Raw genomic sequence first — 22,924 nt, forward strand, 5'->3', positions numbered from 1 at the left:
CTTAAGATATGCAGGCTGCGGCGTAGTGCACTGTAACTCTATTCTTATTTGTTGCTTTGTTGTCTGAAGTCTTAACTTCAGTTTTTTTTCTTTAACCTCAAGACAAATTACAAGAAAAAAAATAGAAGTAGGCTTTAAAAGTACCTTTGGTGTTCCTGTGTGTTTTCGAATATTACAAAGTGCTGTAATGAGAAGGAAAACAACAAAAAGATTTTTTTTTGCCTCTGAGGGAGATACCGACTCATCTACTTGCTGTACAAGCCAGTAGGTTTGCTTTTCTCTTTGTGCGCTGGAGCACTCCTTGGGACTCAAGCGACATGGGAATTGGGCTTGCTGAGCTATGCTGATGGCGAGGTGCCAGCCTCCCGTGCCTGGGATATGAGTAGGAGGTAGTCAGGAGACAGGACATGCTTCAGTTAGGCAACAAACTCCGCATGCAGCAGATAGAAGGTGGAAATAAATATCTAACTCATATCGACCAATTTCCAACTTCTGACCTCTCCCTAAAGTACACTTGTCTGAACCAATGTGACCCACCTTTTCTTTTTTTGAATTATAATTTGAAGGTGTCATTTTGGTGGAATTCTTATGGAGAAGGACAGTAGCGAGGGTCCTTGTGAGGTGATGCTAAGTGTGCCAGCTTGGCCTGCATGTTTCCATTAGATTGTCATGTTGGCTAATTAGAGAGCGGCAGCATGATTCACCTTGTTAATTAGGAGGACTTGCACACCATGTGCCTGCGGGCGGCGTAGGGAAGAAGAGCCCAGCCCCAGAGCCTGCCAGTTGCCTTCTGCCTGTGAAGATTCCCCTTCTCATCTACCTTCCTTTCACTCCTTTTTCTTTTTTTGATTTGGAAATGAATAAATCATTGAGATCGTCCTCTCTCAGAGTGTGAATATCTGAGTTCTCATCATTTTGTGGATGTAAATTAGCTGTGATCAATAGAAGGTGACGAGCAGTGAATCTAAATCTTAAAAAAAGAGAGAGAGAGGGAGAGCGTGAGACAGGGAGAGAAGATTGCTACATGAAACACAGAATCAGACAAAGCGAGAACATTTAAAGCGGGAAATTTTCCCTTAGATAAGCAGTATTTTTAATGATCGCTACTCTTCCCCTGCCGCTCCGGTATAGCACCATCAGAATCTGCTTAACACTGATTTCTGGCTCCTTTATTAAACACTTTTTCTTGGCAAAATGTAGAAAGAAAATGACATTTAAACAGATAAAACTTACTCCAAACTCAGCACTGGTAGTCACATTCAGTGTATGCACATTACAAACAGTATTCCCTAAAGTTGTTCATAAAGAAAATCCTCAGGGTCACAATGGTGACACTCAGACAATGACCTTATCTTCAGGGTCGACTGAGGGCTCTGAATAATTGGTCCTGATTCCTGGAAGCGCCTCGAACAAACTCGGCTTCAGAGGAAATGGAACAGTCTGTGCCAAGGCTGTTAGCTCATATATGCGTTTTAAATTCATTTTGTAGGTAAAATACAATCACTCAGAGATTTATTAAAAGGTTTATTTGGCTTTATGTGTCTAGATCGCATGATAAAGTTTCAAAGTATTTATTTTTTCAATCTCTTTAAGATACAGTTACCATCTTAGTTAACTTTGTATTTTATTGAGAAAGAGGTTTGTAAGCTCAATCATTCAGGTAGATAACAACAGAAAAGCTTAAATCGTGTCATCTGGGCCAGTTTCTTTAAGTGAGAAACGTTTCATCCCCCATCCAGAGGACTTCATCAGTCTGCGACCTGTCAACCAGATCTGTCCCATTGGTTTCCTTCATTGCTTTGTTTCAAGCTAACCACCTGTTGGAATCTCAAAAGTAGGCTTTTAACATGTGCAAACAGAGCACACCCATCCCAAACAATCAATCACCATGAACAGAAATCAAATGTTTTAGACCAAATGGCCAACTTGCTATGCACAGAAACGTCAACTTGCTACTCACGTTTCATGAAACATTTCTCACTTAAATAACTGGTCCAGATGACACGATTTAACCATTTTTGTTGATATCTGCCTGGCTTATTGAGCTTAAAACCCTTTTTCGGAACCATTTTGGCCTTGGTTGCCCTCAGGCTGCTGGAGGTTGGCTTTAAACTCAGCAGTGAAGGCTATTTATTACCTATGGTACAGATCTGGTTGGCAGGCCGCAGACTGACGAAGTCCTCTGGATGGGGATGAAACGTTTCTCACTTAAAGAAATTGGTACAGATGACACGAGTTAACCTTTTTTGTATTTTACTGAGAAAGATTTATTTAATTCAGAGGTGCAAATTGTTTAAAGTACTGTGTTTTACAAGTGTTAATGTTTACTGTGAAATGTGACATGAAAACAGTGAAATGTGCCAGATCTGTGCAGCAAGTCAACACAATAGTTTTAGCTTTAAGTCTATACACAGCACAGCATTACCAAATGAAAACAGTTCACATGAAAACTGAAATATAAATTCAAAACATTATTTTCAAGAACACATATAAACTATTAAGTGGAGGATGAAGCCATACACATCTCTGTTTAATTGTAACGCACAGTCTACACAATTTACAATGTATGAGCGCAGATGGGCAGGTAAAATCTTATTGGTTCAAGCGAATGGCCCCCATTCCCTGCAGCAAATTAACTGCCAGGCACTTTCCATGAAGAAAGGCCTAAAGATGCAGCTCACAGATGTTCACATAAGGCTGGCCATGCGGGTGTCAGGTGAATGAGATACATGGGTTACAGATCTACTTTAAACACATAAAATGTCAACACTCACCCTCAATATACGTAGATGGTGGGAAGTTTATGCAAAAAACGTATCGTTATAAATGAATGGATTGAAATTTAAATGATTGTTTTGAATTTGTGAACACAAGAAGGATTTTATTTGTAGATTTTTATATATTCTTTTAGCTGTATGTAAATTAATTGTTATTGCTTTATCAAAGTTGTCAGATGTATACAAATGAAAGCAAGACCACAAGCTGCAGTTGTGTTAGCAGTTTTGTAAATATTCAATCTAGTAAAAAAGCACTTGTGTCTTTATTGTCATTAAGCACGTGGTGCCATGCATGGTTCACTGTAACTGCTGCCTGTCATTAGGTGTGTGTGAATGTGTTGTTGTCATAGAGCTGATATCACTGTATGTCTTTTTTTTTTATCACCAAAAGTTACACTGGTGCTATCATGGAGAGAATGATATGGCACAGCCCCACCTTACATGGATGCCAGTAGGGCTGAACAATTTTGGAAAATATTCTAATTGCAATTTTTTACCGCAGTATTGCGATTGCGATTGCGAATGAATATGTGATTATTTCTCAATGTCTTCTTCTCATGTATTTTTCAATGAACACAAGCAATAAATACATCTGTTTCAGTTGCAAAAAAACTCCACTGTTTTCAGCTCCCATGCAGCTCTGTTTCTGATTTTTTTTAAAGCTCCGGGATAGCAACTTGGCTAAAATGTGTGTGTGACGGAATTCAATACCATTTATCCATAATGGAACCCAGGCTTGATCACTATATTAATGGGCATCATGTCTTTTGCTATGAACTCCGTTATTGTTCGAAATATTTCTGTGTCATTTCGAATTACGTTCATACGGAGTAATACTTTCGAACAGTTTGGTCAGTGATCCCTGTTGGCTGGTACTTTGCTTACTTGAAGTAGAAGCACCGGTCATTGGCATTCTAGCCATGCAGCCATCGTAAATGGCTTTGTGGTGTTTTTTTAAAATGTTGATAAAGATTTGTGGTGTTACCTCGAGAGGTAGCAACAGCAGCAAGGCAGGTTCTGCACAATAAATGTCGTTGCGCAGCGTCTTCTTTTTTATAGCCAAAATAATTCCAAACAACGGACGTGCTGCCCCGCTTTGGTACCAAACTCTCAGATGTATCAGCTTCTGTCGAGCCTGACACCATTGTGCAACCGATTAAAATGCAGTGTTGACTTCTCCCGCTCCCTGTTCTGCTTTGCTCCACTCCGCTCACTTGCAAGCCACGTAACCAGATCACGTGACCAGTCAAATTGTGACCTTTGCAATTAGAAAATCTCGTTTTATCATATTGCAATATTATTACAAATTCAATTAATTGTTCAGCCCTAGATGCCAGTGAGTCATCCTATCCTTTTATCCAAAACCTATGTGCTCTTCCTGTCAATATATTACAGCCACAGCAGACACAGTTTTGTTTTTTTTGGTTATAAATCATCACTGATGGTTGTTGTTTTTTCTCTCTCTCTCTCCCTCTCTGCCAATTAATGAGTTGATAAGGAATCAGTTTCTTTTTCCAAGCCTTTGTCTAACACTGCTGACACTGAATACTATTATTATAGGTGTTAAATTAAAAAACTGATGCGGTTCGTATCCAGCAGATTTAGGTTGGAGCTGAAGAGGCTGCTGTGTTCTGAACAAACATTAGCTCCTGTCATGTATTAATACTGTCGTTAGTAAGAACAAATCCTCTGTAGTAGTATTGTTTATACATTTAAATCCTGGTGTTTTATACGAGCAGTTTTTTCATAAACTCTTAACTCGTCTTCATCAACATGTTGTTCCAAAATCAGGCAGATTTTGCCTGAAGCCTTGTTACAACTGTGTGAATCTGTCTTCCGGCAGGTACTAAATCTTCTGGGAAAACATAACACACAAACTGCATGACACAAGCAAACGTCAGGTGACTGTCTTCATTGTGTTCATTCAGTTGTGGCACCGTTTCTGGTTTTTGCGGTAACCATGGTATGATAATTTACCTACCTAATCTAACTTAAAATGTGTGTATTCCACTAAAGTTCTTAGTTATTAAAAGCATTTAACAAAGGTAGATCTAGGTTTGTGTACTTAGAAGTAGCAGCGCATGAGACAGATCAATTCAGAACCTATAGTCAGGTTTATTTGCTGTGATCTTTGCAAGGCAGACAGCCCTTTAGCTTCCTTCACAGCCCTGTAGCTGTTTGTGACGTCAAGCTGAGCATGTTCTGCTCTACCAAGGACATCTGTCTGTAAGCGTCTGGACAGCCGCAAGCAGCCCCCCAGGCCAGAAGCAAAAAAGGGGTGGAGAGCAAAGCCTTTGTTAAAAGCTGCCGTGATGAAGAACGGCAGATTAGGATCATAGCTCATACAGCTCATCTTCCTCTCCACTCCAAGCAAATCAGAAAGGTTCTTGCCATTCTTTGGACATTTTTGCATCATAAGAGAACATACTGCTCTTTCCTCTGTTAGAAGAAGAAAAAAAAACACTGTTATTTCTTGTTTTAGTCTTGAAAGCCTTTATCAGATTTATTTAGAATACAAGTCTGAGCTCGAAGATAGACTTCTAAATAAATCAAGACGAGGGAAACGGCTACACAGTCTGGATGATCTGACTATTCACACAAAAGCTGTGTGCATTTTAATGTTTTTTTCTATTTTATTTTTTGTGTAGTGAAATTCATAACAATAAACCTGAAGAATTAGAGTTCTTTCATTCAACCTTTATTTATACAGGTTAGTCTTCAGTTAGGATCCTGAAGAAAAAGTGCTAGATGTTGTTTTACTATGTTAATAATAAGATGAGTAAAGAAAAATGTAAGTTTAAACAATTTAATATTTTCCAAATACATCTTTAATTTGAATTGAGTAACACAATTTTTATTTGCAAAGTTAAAGTATGAAAAGAGGACAGAATCTTTTAAAATCAGGGATTTAAAAAAAAAGTAAAAGTCACCAAACAAACAAGTAAATGCATATGTTTCTATCGTTTGTTTGGATACTTAAGCAGAAATGTAATTAGGACTGTAAACAAAAACGCAATAAGCATACTGGGAAAAATAAAACAAATGACATGGGAATATATTCAAGTGATAAATGCTCACAATTAAAGAAAATGTTTTCAGTTTAAAATGTGTTGTAAAATTAGAGTAAGTACAAATTAAATAACTTCAGAGAAATAAACAGAAGAAAATACAAAAAAATAAGAGAAGAAATCCATTATCTTTACCCGCTTATTCCATTTCGGGTCACAGGGGTCGCCAGTGCCCATGTCCGGTAATCACTGTGCGAGGGGCGGGGTACACCCTGGACAGGTCGCAAGTCCATCACAGGGCCACATAGAGACAAACGAGACAAACAACCATTCACTCTCTCACTCTCACCTAGAGACAATTTAGAGTTACCAATCAGCCTAACATGCATGTTTTTGGTCTGTGGGAGGAAACTGGAGCACCTGGAGAAAACCCACGCATGAACGAAGAGATCATGCAAACTCCACCCAGAAAGGCCCCCGGAACGGGATTTGAACCAGGGACCTGCTCACTGAGAGGCAGCAGCGCTACCAGTTGCGCTACCGTGCTGCCCTGTACTGAATATCAAATTTTCTATTAACATAAATTTATATTCAGTGTCTGTTGTGGCACATTTAACATTTTATGATATGGAGGAGTGCAATAATTTTAAAAGTTTTTTTTTATTTTTTACCATGTCCCATTTTTTTCTTTGTTTTCACCACCTTTTATACAGTGGATTTGTTTGTTTGCTTTTTTTTATCAGTATTTTCTTTACATTTTCCTTTAATCAAACTATATTACATCATATTTAATATTAATTAATAATACTATATTACATGCCTGTAATATCTGAATATATTTTCCAGTTTATTTTTTAATTATTTTGATTCATTCATTCAACCTTAATCCCATAGAGCCTCATTTACAAGAGAGACCTGATTTTAACAAGGAGTGATGACAACAGTGCATAACAAAGACACAATTGACAATCATAAAATGATCAATACAAATTGAGAATAACAAGTGAAAATAAAATGGTATTAAAAAAATTAACTAAAAAACAGCTAGGTTGTAAGGCGATGTATATTAACGTAAAAACAATCTCTACCACATTATTAAGTTAACTAATAAACATTTAGCAGGTAACTACTGGTTATATATCTTAAAAACATATACAGAAAAAATATAAACGCAACACTTGTTTTTGCTCCCATGTTTTTGCTCCCATGTTTTTCACAAGCTGAACTCAAAAGATCTAAGACTGTAGACAATACAACTTTTTCTCTCAAATATTGTTCACAACTTTGTGTACATCTGTGTTAGTGAGAACTTCTCCTTTGCCGACATAATCCATCCACCTCACAGGTGTAGCACATCAAGATGCTGGTTAGACAGCATGATTATTGCACAGGTGTGCCGTAGGCTGACCACAATAAAAGGCCACTCTAAAATGTGCAGTTTTACCACAGCACAATGCCACAGACATTGCAAGTTTTGAGGGAGCATGCATTTGGCATGCTGACTGTAGGAATGTCCACCAGAGCTGTTGCCAGTGAACTGAATGTTAATTTATCTACCATAAGCTGTCTCCAAAGGTGTTTTAGAGAATTTGGCGGTACATCCAACCGGCCTCACAATCGCAGACAACGTGTTACCACACCAGCCCACTTCCTCCACATCCAGCAGTGTTTCCACTAGGTCACTTGCCTTGGCAGGGCGCTCTCCTCTTCGGTGATTTTTGTTGACCGGGGTGAAGGGGAGTGGATGTATCAGGGAGGTGGATGCTACATGTGTAGCCTTTTAGCTAGCACGTTTTTAACTAGTGGTCTTTTATTGTGACCAGCCTAAGGCACACCTGTGCAATAATCATGCTGATCTTCTTCATCATCCTGATAGGCCACACCTGTGAGGTGAATAGATTATCTTGGCAAAGGAGATGTGCTCACTAACACCGATTTACACAAATTTGTGAACAATATTTGAGAGAAAAAGGCGTTTTGTGTACATAGAAAAAGTCCTAAACCTTTGAGTTCAGCTTGTGAAAATTGGAGAAATAACAAAAGTGTTGCTTTTATATTTTTGTTCAGTGTACATATGTTTAACTCCATAGATTTCACATTGATCAAAAAGATGTCATATAAAACTTTGCTTCAGGCACACAGACTAATCCCTGTTTCTAACAAAACTACAGATCAATTTTCTACATTGCTTGACCTTTGCTAATAATATGACTTTACAAGTCTTAGTTCCCTCCTTTCAAAGGGCACTGAGGCGGACTGGAAGCACTGGTATTTAGGTGACTTTAGCTCAGCAGGTAGTTATGTGATACCATTGATTGGAGTTGGCAAATGCATGCATCCTGCCAACTGATTATTCTTCAAGTCAGGGACTACTTTCAGTTGTGACCTTTTGTTTTGCTGTTTATAGTGATTGTATGTTGTTGCTTAACATGGTAACAGACTACTTCAAGAAGGTACAGCAAGATTATTGCAGATGCATATCATAGATGTGCTTTTATTTTGTTGTTCCACAACATTACAAAATGTCACAAAGAAACAGAAAATGTTTAGCTTATAGCAATCATACTACTATATCTAAAAGCCACAAGTTCAAAGAATGCACAAAAGAAACAAGTGTCTCCACTTAACATCTTCAATATACGTCAACAGTTGATGATAACTTTAGCAGCTTTTATTACTTCATACCATTTGTTCACCTGAGATTCTCAAAAGGAACATTTTTACATACATTTTGTACAGCTAAAAAGATGGTTAAAAAATGTAGACTCTGTCTTTATGCTTCCAATCGAAATCGGAAATCAGTCTCCCATTGTCATGGCGGCCACTTTGCTGACGAGAAACGAAGGCTCGCAGATGGTAACATGAAGTCTTCATTTATCATACAGTCATAAATCTGAAAATGCAGGCAGTTGCTGTGGGCACTGTGAGCCCATGCCTGGTGCCAACTGCCAGCCAGAGATGCCGGCATCCCGGTGCCATCAGGGAGATGGCGGCCCTCTTTCTCTCTCTCTCTCTTCCTTGCTTTGTCACTTTGCCACTGCTCACAGTACAGTGGGATTCTTTAAGGTCAGGTCTATTAGGATTGTCGGTTATTTATGTCAAAGCTAGATACAATCATCAATGATAACATTAGGCCTTTATTGTCTATGTCGACAGGAGCCTTGATCATCTAGCCACTATCTTTACTTTGTAACTTGTGTCTCCCTGCATAGGGGTCTGAAAAGGCGCACAGTATGAATTAACTGAACAAACTTGTTTATGGCATTATTTATTAATATGTGTTGTAAGTTAGTTGTATTTTCGCTTTTTTCATAAAAAGGCCACATAAATATGGTTGATGTATTCAGCTGCTATTATTTTCCCTTTCTTTGTCAGCGTGTTTGAATCTTTCAACAGTTCCTCCGTGCTAAATGTGAAGTGGCAACACCCTAAAGGACATGCCTCGCCAGCGGGGTTTTGAAGAAAAAAAAAAATCAGAGGCAACTGCATGCACATTTTAGGTCTGACTTTGTACACCAAAGCAACCTTTTACAGAGCGCCATCTGAAAAGCAACATGAAATTTTCCCCCGATCAGACAACGTACGTGCCCCACGCAAACACCAGAGCCCAGCGAACACATGCTGAGAGATAACATGAAAGACATCAAGGCGCACATTGATTGTCCCTGTTTTCTCCAACAAACCCAGGCCTCTTTCCCCCAGCAGGCAGGCACGCATGCAAGCTGGTGGGCAGGCATTCCCTGTTCTGTGTCCAGGATTGATAGACGTGTGGAAGTGTATCTTTGTGTGTGCGTGTGTGTTGGGGGGGGGCACATTGTGTTTGCATGTTGGGAGGACTGGCACCCTCCACGCTCAGGCCCCAGGCTCTCACACCTCCACCCAATAGAAAGGGCAGCTCCCAGTAACAACGAGTTCACCCACAGCCCTAAAGCAAAACATGACATTACCTTGGGCAGTGTACACCCCCTCCACAAATGACCAGTTTATACATCACAAACTGCAAAAATAAAACAGGATTATGTGATTGCACAAACGGAGTCTCTAGGTGGGGCTCTGTAAACTACTGATATCTTCTGTTTACACAGGACAGAAACAGTCACTGTAGTTCTTTAATTTGAATAAGTAGTCAATGCCACTGCTGCTTCGTTATTCTAATTCCAGTCAAGTTTGTTTAAAAGTGTCATTTCTGTTGACGAACAAAATGTATAAACGTGTGTGTGTATATATATATATATATATATATATATATATATATACCGGTAGTAGTCCCTCACTTATCACGGGGGGTTACGTTCCAGGCACTCCCGCTATAAGTGAAAATCTGCGAAGTAGGGACGTTATATTCATTTTAATATTTATATATATTAAGGTTTTATAAACCCTTCCCACACTCTTGCAATGTTCTTAACAATATTCTAAATTCTCTAAACACTCTAAAAGAGCACAACGAAAAAAATCAGACAGACTGATGCTACGGTTACTGAGCCAAACAGCGCCCGGGGGCGCACTGGCCGTCGGGGGCGGACTGACCATCAGGGGCGGACTGGCCATTGAGGCACCGGGACATTTCCCAGTGGCTTGGCCCGCTCGATAATTGCCGAGGGGCACTAAAGTCTTGGTTCAGGTCATGCTTGATTATTTTAAATAAACAATCCATGCCGCTCACTCTGGTATCCACCTCACTGAAGCTCCCACAGCAGCGATGGGGAAAGACGGACCCCACCCCCCGCCCCCTCTTTTCTCTTTTTGAGGCTGTCTGTCACAGCTAAGCAGAGACACTCAAGAGGTTGCGCGCCCGCCTGTTCTGTGTCTCTGCTGTGATGTGACAGACTGCCTTGAAAAAAGAAAGAAGGGGGCGGGGGTCTGTCTTGTACCTGAGTGAGCCGCACGAGTGGCATGGATTGTTTATTTAAACTAATCAAGTGTGGCCTGATCCAAGCCTTTAGTCCCCCTCAGCGATCACTGAGTGGGCCAGGCCACCGGGACATTTCCCGGTGCTCCCAATGGCCAGTCTTCCTCTCAGCACAATGCTTTGGTTGGTCACCTTCCATGAATCAGTCAGTCATGGGTTGTGTATAATTTTATGTTGAAAACCCGCGAAAGAGTGAGTCTGCGAAAGTTGAATCGCAAAGTATCAATGGACTACTATATATATAAAAATTCAAAACTTTAGGGTTCTTGCATATCACCAGTCCATTACTCACCTTTATTTGGGGAAAATGCTTGGGGAAAATTAGCTGTGTAATATTTTTAGGATTTTGTGAAAAAATATATATATATTTTTTATGCACATCTAAATTTTGCCCATTTTTATACTGTAAGTATAAACTCAAAAGTCAAATCACATTTTTTTCTTTTGTCTTTATTAGATGCAACAGCAAGAAGAGGCACAGATGAGACAACGAGATGCCAATCTCACAGCACTAGCCTTCATTGGACCCAGAAAAAAACGTAAATTGGACTCACCGGGGTCTACGCCATCAGGAACTGAGGTAAGAATCAGTGTTCTTTCTTTTCTCTGTTTTTCATTACCACATGGTTTTGTTGGCTTGTTATACCCCCTGACAACATCAGTTTCACCATCATTTTTGGTTCAAGTCTTTCAAACATAGCAATGAGCCTACCTTTTGGTATCTTATAGTTTAGAGACCATTTAAAGCAGGGACGATGGGATTTTGGTGTAGTAACTAGGGATGCACCGATCCACTTTTTTTTTTAACTTCCGATCCGATCCCGATACCTAGATCTGGGTATCGGCTGATACCGATCCAGTTCCGATATCATGATTCTCATTGATTTTATATGAGGCTGTAATAATCTCCTCTCAAGTATAGTTTGTACAAATATATTCATGCATGTCCAAAAAGACAACTTGAGGTAAGTTTTATTAATGTTGGATAAGTTTTAAAGTTAGAATTAAATTCTGCTAACACAAAACATGTTTCTTTTTATTCCTAGCTTTAAAGTGGATATTAAAGTGATTAATTTAAGTGATTGTTTAAAGTTGTTTTATATTTTATAAGGGGCAGATATAAGAATTTTTTCTTCTTTCTGCACTCTTTTCATTCATTGTTTTCTTTTTGATTTTTTTTTTTAAATTTTGTTTCATTTAAATGAATGAATAAATGAATTAAATTAAATTAAATGTTAAATGGCTTCAAACATCTGCTAAGTTCATGGCATAAACCAACAGACATATTCCTGTTTTTAGTATTTTACATCACTTTATAATGTAGCTGTTTATGTTTTTAATATATATAATTTTCAAATCATGTTTTTTATGATTGTCTACTGTTGTACTGATAAATATCTCCTGGAGGGTAAACTATATCTTGACTGCAAGGATCAAGCTGCAAAATCCTTCGTTTTCTACAACTGATAGTGGTTGGTCATTAATTATGATGAAGTTTAGCAACTTCTCTGTAAACATTTGAGCTCCGGGGTTTCAGTGACGTCTTCTTCTTGTTCAGTCCGAAGCAGGCAGCCTGATTTGGGGTAGCCACACTCAGTCTGTCCCTCCTCGGAGGAGGGCAGATTGAGCGGGGCAGATTGGACGCGGCTGGCCGGTGTCGAGTCGCCTCTTTCGGTTTGACCAAAGAGTAGCGCCCCGCTGAAGCCACGGAGCTCGAATGTCCATTGTAAAACTAACTTTAACGTGGTTTAATGTGGCGCTATGGCTCTGCAGACATTGCACGTTGCTGTCTTGTTTTGTGGTGTTTCTAGTGTAAAATACTTCCACACAGCGGACATGTTTAGATGAAAAGTTGGTTAGCAGTTAGCCACAGTGCTGCTAACTCAGTCCTCACGTTGTAGCTGGCTGCAAACTATGAACTGGATTTCCTGAATGTGAGGCCGGTCTTATTACTCTGGGCTCATGAGACATGCCGCCGTTCAGGAAATCCATTCCATAGTTTGAAGCCAACTTGCATCATGGATTGGAAATATCGGCAGGTGGATCGGAAAAATCCGATACGTAAATTGTGCTGGTATCGGAGGCCGATACCGATACTGGATCGGATCGGCCCCATCCCTTGTAGTAACATAACTCTGTCTGACTTTGAATCCATAACTCTTTCCTTCTTGTTTATATTCTGTCAACCTAATGATGAAAAACAACCAGATCTGCCTTTTGGAAAAAATTATACTTCACAGTAACAAATACTGTCCTTTATTTAGGCCCACATGTAGTAGGCATCTTTAAGTGACAATTTCTCATAGACCTGTAATTTCTGTTTCTAATTAGTTTCAGAGTCAAATGGTTGAGGAATAAAATTGAAGTAAAACCATCTTAAACAATTTAAACATCCATCCATTCAGCCATCCATTATTTTTTACCCACTTCTTCCTTTTCGGGTCGCAGGGGTCCACTGGTGCCCACTGGTGCCCACTGGTGCCCATGTCCAGCTATCACTGTGCAAGAGGCGGGGTACACTCCAGACAGGTCTCCAGTCCATCACAGGGCCACATAGAGACAAATGAGACAAACAACCATTCATTCTCTCTCTCACACCTAGGGACAATTTAGAGTTACCAATCAGCCTAACATGCATGTTTTTTGTCTGTGGGAGGAAACCAGTACCTGGAGAAACCCACACATGCACGGAGAAAACATGCAAACTCCACCCAGAAATGTCCCCGGCCGGGATTTGATCCGACTACCTTCTCTCTGAGAGGCGGCAGCTCTAACAGCTTCACCACCGTGCCACCTCATTAAAGCACTAAATTATAAATTTTAATTAGAACTATAATAATTGTTATTGGGCAGCACGGTGGCGCAACTGGTAGAGCTGCTGCCTCTCAGCGAGCAGGTCCCTGGTTCAAACCCCGGTCCAGGGGCCTTTCTGGGTGGAGTTTGCATGTTCTCTCCGTGCATGCGTGGGTTTTCTCCGGGTACTCCGGTTTCCTCCCACAGTCCAAAAACATGCATGTTAGGTTGATTGGTAACTCTAAATTGTCCCTAGGTGTGAGTGAGAGAGTGAATGGTTGTTTGTCTCGTTTGTCTCTATGTGTCCCTGTGATGGACTTGCGACCTGTCCAGGGTGTACCCCGCCCCTCGCACAGTGATTACTGGACATGGGCACCAGCGACCCCCCGTGACCCAAAATGGAATAAGCGGGTAAAGAAAATGGATGTATGGATGGATAATTGTTATTTAAAAAATGGCTGTGCATGGTAAATTTTTACTTGCGTCAAATTACCTGAAGAATTATAGCCAAATCAAATCGTGAGGTTAGTTAAGACTTAGATACCTCAGCTGAATTTTTTAATGCCATTTGGAACAATTATCTTTTATTTGCTAAGTGTTTTTTTTTTCTCCAAGGGTCTAAGATACAAACCAAGGTAGAGGAGTGATGATGGGTTCACAAAAGTATGAAACGGTACCCACCTAAACCTTTTTCCAGAATGCCTAGAGCCTTGGGCTGGGACTGAAGTTTGCATGTCAACAAAACAAGAGCATGAAGCACCAGAAGATAGATCAAAGTTCATGGTCAATAATCCAGGTTAAAAAAATCCAACAAAGTTAGCTTTGTTGGATTTTTTTTAACATGGATTATTGAGCATGAACTTTGATGTTTTGAACCACTTTGGATATGACTGCCTAAGGCGAGTCGGCGGGGGAGAGGGCAGACTCCAGAAACCATCTTAGCATCATCAAACTGGTTGACCCACTGTGTGAAGGAACTTTTAAGACTGAATTTGTTGTGGCTCCTCGAACTGACAAAGTAATTTGGATGAAAGACAAAACGTTTCAACAAAAAGAAACCATCTAGAGGACCTGACTTAACTTTGTTGGACCAGAAAATAGACTTTTGGTAAAATATATATTATTTCTGGAGTTGTCCAGACCCGAATCCAGGTTGAGGTTTTGCTGCGTTACAGCTTGAGCTCTGACACACGTGACTGTGTGGCCCTCTGATTTATTGTACTCCTGTATAGGTGGATGGAGTTGCCCATATCTGCAATCACTGATTAGTGTGATGTTATAATCCCTTTATGGAGGCACCAGAAAGCAGGTATGCCTTGAGAACAACGCTCTTTGTTACTCTCTGTTTAACAGTTTGCTTTAGTTTTGAGAATCTTTGTGTTCTCAGCACAAAGCTCTTTAAGCTGTTGAGCATGAGCTGAGTTTAGACTTTAATCTAAAAGCTACCCCCACCATCCAAGTTACACAATGTAAAAATAACTAACACAAAATATCTGTTACAAGCAGCGCACTGATAGACTTCCATGTGACTTGATGGGTCTGTTTTTTATTTGAGCTGGTACAATGAAACATCTCTTGTTCTTGATTCCATGTGCAGTGACTGAAGTATAGTTTTCCAACAAATGGGTATACATGAAGTTATGCATAGTTGCTGTACAAAGTCATATTTGGCTTTAGGCAGCAGAAGAAACATTAAAATTGCACATATTCTCCGTTTAAATATGATGAATCTAAAATAAGTCTGATTTTTGAATGTCAATTGGTCATTTTAATAACCTGCTTATCCAGTTGCATCTTCACATCCTTCGCTTAACAGCAATGTGCTGCTGAGGAGCATAGTAATGCACTTGGTAAAAAAGCATAACTAACAAAATAAAAACATTACTTCTGGTCCTTGAGTACAGTGCCAACCTCTTTCAGAATGTTTTACCCTGATGGGTATTAGTCGGCAACCTTCTGTTGCATAAAAAAAAAGCTTTCTCAAACTGCTTTTCTAAATGCTGTTACACAACATAAAGATGAATATACATTGTGGAGTTGTCGATTTTTTTCTCTTTTCTCAATGGCCTGTATACGTTTAATTAGAAGGCATAATGAAGTCATAGAATGCCCCTCCTCTACAGTTATTGCAGCGGGAGCGGAGGAGGAATCTTAACTTATTTTCACTTCGTTTTCACCTCCTCACATTTCTTCATTTCACATGGGCTGGAAGCCCCTAAGGCGTTCTCTTTCCCTTCTCCAGAGCAAAGTGAATGTGACTTTTCTAAGGGGGTCACAGGATGCCTGCAGGCCTGTGGGTGTTACTGGACTGTTGCCTGCTCTCAGCTTCACTGAGGGGCTTGTCATAGATTTCATCTCCACAGAAATGAGCCCGGGGACCCTGGCCAGGAGCACAAGCAGCCAACGTTATGAAGGGCCCACGCTGATTATTTCCCTCTGACATTGCATCCTGAGCTTTCCGCATTAATCCCAGACAAAGGCAGCCCTTCAGTGCTGTGCCAGAGCTCAAATTAGGAGTCAGATAATGGCCTTGTTGAGATCCTGCTCTGTTCATGAAGAGGCAGGGCTCCTGTTGAAATTCTCCTCCTCAGTCTTCCTTGCTTTCCACTGTTTTCTTATTAAAACCACATCTTTATTTTCTTCAGATTGTGATGGAATCCAGGTGACAACGTTTTGCTCTACCACCTGAAATTTACTCTCTCAAACCCCCTCTTTTCACCCACCTTTAATTTGACAGTGGCTCTGCAGGTCTTGGGCCTGTGCCTGGATGTGGATCGCTGTGGGCTGTGAAAGTGATAGCTAGTCAAGACTGGGGTGTTCTTCTCGAACCTGATCCAGTCTGCAGGAGGCAACAAAGGGGGTTTTACAGAGCTCCGCAGGGCAGATTAGTTTCTAAGAGCCATTGGCTGGAGCTGCTCGGGGACTTGGTGTGGCCCCAGTGGTGGGTCACTGCACAGTCAGGGGTTGCACAGGCACAAACACTGTAAAGCTCACTGGTCCTGATCTTACAACCATCACCTACAAGCTTTCTTGAAAGGAACATACCATTTTGTGCAATTCCACGCATTATGTGCTATTCAGAATAAAATCTTTATCTTATAATTAGCTTTAGTCAAAAATAGGAACCAGGCAATATATGAGGAGCTCTAGGGTCTTTAAAACCTCCTATTGTCCTATGATTGGTAAACTTTAGGAGCACAACCATATTTTTACTGAGACGTTTTGTTCTTTATCCAAAGGACTTCTTCAATCTGAGGAGCCACCAAAACAAACTGATTCCCACAAACAGCATATTGCATAGTGTAAAAAAACAGTTTGCTGGTGCTAATATGGCCTCCAGGGCCCACCTTCTCCCCCATCAACTCCTTTGAGACAGTCATGCCAAAGTGGTTCAAAACACCAAAGTTCAGGCTCAATAATCCAGGTATAAAATCCAACAATGTTTAATCAGGTCATCTGGACTTTTTTTTTTTTTTTTTTTGCCAATGTGTTTTGTCTTTCATTCAAAGAACTTCTTCAGTCTGAGAATCCACCATACAAAACTGATTCCCACAAACTCCATAGTGGGGAAAAAAACAGTTTGCTGGTGCTAAAATGGCCTCCGGGGCCCGCGAGGACCATAGAGGCTAAGATGGCCATGCTAAGGGCCATTAAGCACCAGCAAAACAAAACAAAAAATCCACTATGTAATATGCTGTTTGTGGGAATCCATTTATTTTGACGGCTCCTCAGATTGAAGAAGTTCTTTGGATGATGGACGAAATGTTTCAGAAAAAAAAAAAGAAAAGAAACTGTCTAGATGACCTGACTGAACATTGTTGCATTTTTACCTGGATTATTGAGCATGAACTTTGGTGCATATTTTTACAGTATTTTTGAAAGAAAATCCTAAACAGATATGTCACAAAATGTCAAGTAATATTTTGCTACTCTGAGTAGCATTTAATTGTTGCTTTTCTTTACAGCTGCATGAACATGTTAAGAAGTTTATCATCAGCTAAGCTTTGTGCCAAGTTTGGTTTAAAATTCTTCTCATCTTGTATGCAGAAAAGATAGGAACTTTTGAATTAGGAATTTGAAATGTGGAGAATAGCTTTATCCATAACCATTATTTCATTGCACTTGTTATATTCCATCCTTTAACACATTTAAGATTATTTGAACACCTCACTGTTTAATTTCCTCCCATTGATTTTCGGATGTTGTGATTTCTTCTCCCGAATGGCGTTTCTGGCCTGAATTGTGTAGCTTGTGTTTTGCTGCCATTTGAGATTCAGAAGCCGCTTTGCTATTGATAAGTGAGACTCGAGTCAGTTTTCATCTTATCAGTTCTTCTCAGGTGTAGGTGAATTGCCACTGTGACTTGTTTCCCATCTCTGTGGGTGGGATCATCAATGAAAAGTGGGCGTTTTTTTGAAGCGCTCTCCAGCTCGCAATGAATCCTCTGATCTGCTAATAAAGACAGAAAGGTCTGGATTTCATCATTGATCTATGGCACTGTTTTTGAAGCTTCCATACTGAACTAGAAACTAGAAAAAACTAACTAACTAACCCACACTCTACAACGATCTGAGAGGGAATGGCAGTTCAGATGTACTGTAGTGGCAGCACGGTGGCGCAACTGGTAGAGCTGCTGCCTCTCAGCGAGCAGGTCCCTGGTTCAAACCCCGGTCCAGGGGCCTTTCTGGGTGGAGTTTGCATGTTCTCTCCGTGCATGCGTGGGTTTTCTCCGGGTACTCCGGTTTCCTCCCACAGTCCAAAAACATGCATGTTAGGCTGATTGGTAACTCTAAATTGTCCCTAGGTGTGAGTGAGAGAGTGAATGGTTGTTTGTCTCGTTTGTCTCTATGTGGCTCTGTGATGGACTTGCGACCCGTCCAGGGTGTACCCCGCCCCTCGCACAGTGATTGCTGGACATGGGCACTGGCGACCCCCGTGACCCAAAATGGAAGAAGCGGGTAAAGAAAATGGATGGATGGATGGATGTACTGTAGTTTGCAGTTACTGTTGGCATACATGTCAACCCCTTCGGATGTTTACCTGTAATAATGCCTTTCAAAAATCTGTAAATTTCACAACACAAACTTTGAAATTAACAAAACATCCGTAGCACTCTCACACAATACAGTGGAAGTGGGCGGTGGGGGTGTTATTGGCTGCTGTGGTGGAGTTAGGGTAAAGCAAAGGAGGAGGTGGAGGGGGAAACTGTAGCATTGCAGAGTTCAGTTTCTTTTTTTAATCATTCGCACCACATGTGGTATATGTGGTGGAACGAAATTGTGTATACAGGGTCCCAGTTACAGCCAACAATAAAATGTAAAAGAAAAACAGTAATAAGATCTAAGATATGAACTAAGAAAAAGTTAACTAAAGATACGCTAAACACTAATAGCATAAAAACAATACGCCGAAGAGCAGAGCAGCACGTAATTCCTTACAGTAATTCTTGTAATTCCTTACAGGCCAGGTCTGAGATGTAAGATAATAATTTCAAGCTGAGTTTTTGAAAAATCCCTAAGACTTTCATTGTACGTCTGCAGTAAGGAAAATGGGGAAAAATCCATAGTTTATGGAAATTGTCAGGATGTCAGGGATTGTCAGGATGTGCAGCAAAACTGCTGGCATAGCCCTACAGAATCTCACTGACCTAAACAATATGAGGTCCATGAACAAGGCCAGGCTGATTCTGGCAGATCCTGATCACCCACTCCATGTTGAGTTCAGGTTGCTTCCATCTGGATGCAGGTATCTGCAACCCAGATGTAGGATGAACAGACGGAATAACTCATTCATCCCTGTAGTGATCAGGCTTCTCAACGAACAGTGAGGATTTCTGTACTGTTATTTTAGTATCAATGTCTTGTCTAGTATGGATGTTTTGTGTACCTACTGACTATGAAACAAATTGCCCCTCGGGGATAATTAAGATTCTTGAACTTGGAACTCTATAAGACTTGACTTGTATGTGCTGGCCGGGTCATCCAGTGACGTAGCTCTGTTGGCCAATCAACAGCTGCTGCCTGCTTACATCAAAATTGTCACCTCGGAGCAGTTCGCTTGGAACTACAAACAAGATGGTCCCATAAAACAGGCTGAGTGGGGGTGGGTACCAGCAGTGGGAAGGCTGTTAACTGGTGTGGTGCAGAACTGACGAGTGTAGAGACCGTGGCAAAGCGCCAAGAGACTCCTCTTTACATCTGAGGTTAGTATAAAGGTTCTGAGATGTGAAATTTGCCTTGATGCGCAGTGTCCTGGAGTGTTTAACATGCTCAATGCTTACAAACATCCTTGACACATTTATGAGCTTTGAGTTATCATCCAGGCACTTGGGCCATTTATCACATCAAAGGAAGAGCTTTGTTTGTTGACGTAAGAGCAACAATAGCAGCTAAATTGCCCCAGTTTGTACAGCCACACTGACTTTCTCCTATCTGTCTCGACCAGGCGCAATGCTAGGGACAAAGGTAGGCGAACAATTTAATAGTGAGCACAGTCTATTTTTCCATTTGAATTCATTTCACCTTTATTCTTTGAGGCTGTAGCTCAGAAAGAAGGAGTGAGGCAATAGAGTGAGAGGCATTGAGAGAGAGGGGGGAAAGCACAAGGAAAACTGATGCCCTTTCCTCGAGCTAAATTAACAAGAATCACGTGGAAAACAATCTGAGTCTCCAATGAAGGAGGAAGGAGGAGGAGGAGGGGGGGACCATTAAAATTAGCCCCAAGCTATGGACTGCACCCAATATCACTAAAGCTGCACTCACTACAGATGTGGAGGCTGGCTTACAGGCAAACTATGCTCTGTTCTATAGCTACAATTAAAATCAACCTCGCTGCCAAAAAATAGGAGGGGGAAAGAGGGGGTAGAAAGGCAGACATGGAACATCAAAGACAGATTGAAATGTGTAGTCAGTAATAAGAGTGGTCTCTAAGCCCCGAGGTTCTCCACGGTCCCCTTGTTAATGAGAAATTTTGACCTCTGGTTTGTAAGTTAAACTTGTAATCTCGGTTAATGAAGTAAATCAATCCCAACTCGGGAGTGTTCAGTGTCTCTCCTCTTTGCCTTCAACCCGCCAACCTCCCCTCTGTCCTTCTGTCTTGTGCTATTCTCCTTCCCTCTCGATGTGCCGCTTGGGAGAAAAATGGCCAGGTCTTCAACCAGACAAACAGGAAACTCTGAGAGTACGAGGGTTCCGGAGCTGGAGGGAAGGTGGGGCGGGGGTGAAGGACTCAGAGGACCAGGGCCAACCAGGCTGTTTGGTTAAGAAGGAAACAGGCCAACTGAGTGGTGGCAGAACGCACAGCAAGAGGGAAAACTATGACTCCTCCTCTTTGACTCTTTTTCCATTCCATTTTTGTCCGCCTCTCCACCCAAAGTCTATTCAGTTTAGAATGTAGTTATAAAGTCATGCCTGCTCCATAGTTTGAAGGGAGCAACGGTACTACAAAGCTAACATATTGTTCTCACTCTTTACTTTCTACTGTTTTGTACTAAAATTCCTGATTCGTGTTCCCGTCTGTTTCCAAACCACACACACATTGAACAGTTTTGATTAAAAACACAGCTGACTTAACCTTTTTCTCATACATGTGGAGCTCCCTTTTTTGCTCACAAAAAAAAAGTTAAATCATTCGAAGACTTCAGCTAAATCTTCAGGGTGCACTGACATTAACCACGTATTAGCTGTAGCGTAAATGTATTTATTTTAAGTAATTCAGGATAAGATCTGAAGTATGACTTATATCAGGATGTAATGAAGCATAAGGATTCCTCGGTGGGTTCTTCTTCTGTTCATGCTGCATAAATATGATTAAAGAGGGCACAGAGAGGCTGCTATTGGTTTCATAATGTCAAGAAGATTGTAATGTTAGTTTGACTTCACGTCTCAAGGCAATTCAGCTTTTCCACTGAGGACACAAAGGAGACAGAGTTGAGGCTTCAGAACGGTTACAGGGGTTCCTTGGCCAGATGCCATGTCTTCTTAGAGCTTTAACACAGTGCACTTTGCCAGCTTTTACTTCCCTAATGCAACGCAAAACACTGTGCTGCTCACTAGTGGTTTATACTCTCTGCACTACAGGTTAAACTATTTGAAATGCAACTGTAATTAGCATAAAATTATAAATACATTTGTTTATTTACAAGTAGCATGGAATATTTTTTCCACTTTTACTTATAGTGAAATGTCTTTGGAAAAACATTTAATGGGTCTTAATAGATGCACATATGACTTGATAAGCCCCAAAATAACACATTTCAATTTAATTTAATATAAAAATAGCATCCATAAAAATCAGTTACTTGCTGGTTATAACATGCCAATAATTTACTTAAAGAATGCCATGGTCAAGGTCCTTTATTGTCGTTCGCATCACATGCAGTACATGTGGTGGAACAAAATTGTGTACACAGGGTCCCAGTTACATCCAAGAAAAGTATAAATTGTTAAAGAAAAACAGTAATAAGATCTAAGATATGAACTAAGAAATACAATAAACTAAAAATACACTAAACACTTACTAGTGCAAAAACAATACGCCGAACAACATTAGCCCGAACATGAGTCTGTGTGAGCAGATGAGTACGAATGAATACAGCAGCATAAAATAAATCAGCAGCATGAGATCAGCAGCATGGATTATCAGCAACACATCTTAACAATCAAGTGGCATTGCAATGATTTATTTTATTTTTTTCACAATGATAATCCTGATTAGGGATTTAAGAGTCTATCAGCTTCAAGGTAGAAGCTGTTCCTCAGTCTAATGCTTCTACACTTAATGCTCCTCAACCTCCTCCTCCTGGGAGCGGGGCAAAAAGTGAGTGTGCTGGGTGAGTGGGGTCCTTCATGATGCAGGTGACCCTCTTCCTGCATCTAGTGGTGTAGATGGTGGGGAGGCTGACTCTATGTATGCTTTGTGTACGATTTGTCAGGTACAGTCATAAGAAAAAGAAATTCAACTCTCCTTTCGTTTTGCTTTAGAACTATTAGATTAGAACTGTAATATAGATATATATTGTCTAGATTTAGAAATAATGTGATTCTTGACCTGCCATTGTGTATCTGTTCCTCCTCCCTTTTCCTCTCAAACCCAGGCAGTCGAAACAGATGGCCGCTTGTCCTGAGCCTGGTTCTGCTAAAGGTTTCTTCTTCATCAGGGAGTTTTTTTCTTTCCACTGTCGCCTTAATGCTTGCTCAAGATGAGAGTTCTGTTATGGAGTTAAATTCAAAGCAGTCTGCTCTTCAGATAAATAATGTCAACTTATTTTTATATGTATGAATGTTTCTGTTCAGTGCTCTGAGACAACTTCTGTTGTGACACGGCACTATATAAATAAACTATATTGAATTGAAATATATTACTATTAACTAACTATTAGAAAATTGCTTGATCAGTTGGCACTGAGTGTGTGTCTGGGACAAATCTCAGATATT

The 22,924-nt window shown here is 40.5% G+C and overlaps 1 protein-coding gene across 1 annotated transcript in view; it reads left to right on the forward strand.

The window, feature by feature from the left end:
- LOC119426426 (transcription initiation factor TFIID subunit 4-like) overlaps nt 1-12,324 on the forward strand; it is a 103,357-nt gene extending 91,033 nt beyond the window's left edge. The window contains exons 15-16 of the mRNA XM_037693991.1: nt 11,155-11,277; nt 12,256-12,324. Coding sequence (XP_037549919.1) covers nt 11,155-11,277; nt 12,256-12,324 — 192 coding nt within the window. The remainder of the gene's footprint in view (nt 1-11,154; nt 11,278-12,255) is intronic.
- The last annotated feature ends 10,600 nt before the right edge of the window (nt 12,325-22,924 follow it).

This window comes from Nematolebias whitei, chromosome 2 (genome assembly GCF_014905685.2).
Source record: "Nematolebias whitei isolate Nwh7 chromosome 2, NemWhi1, whole genome shotgun sequence".
Classification (NCBI taxonomy): domain Eukaryota; kingdom Metazoa; phylum Chordata; class Actinopteri; order Cyprinodontiformes; family Rivulidae; genus Nematolebias; species Nematolebias whitei.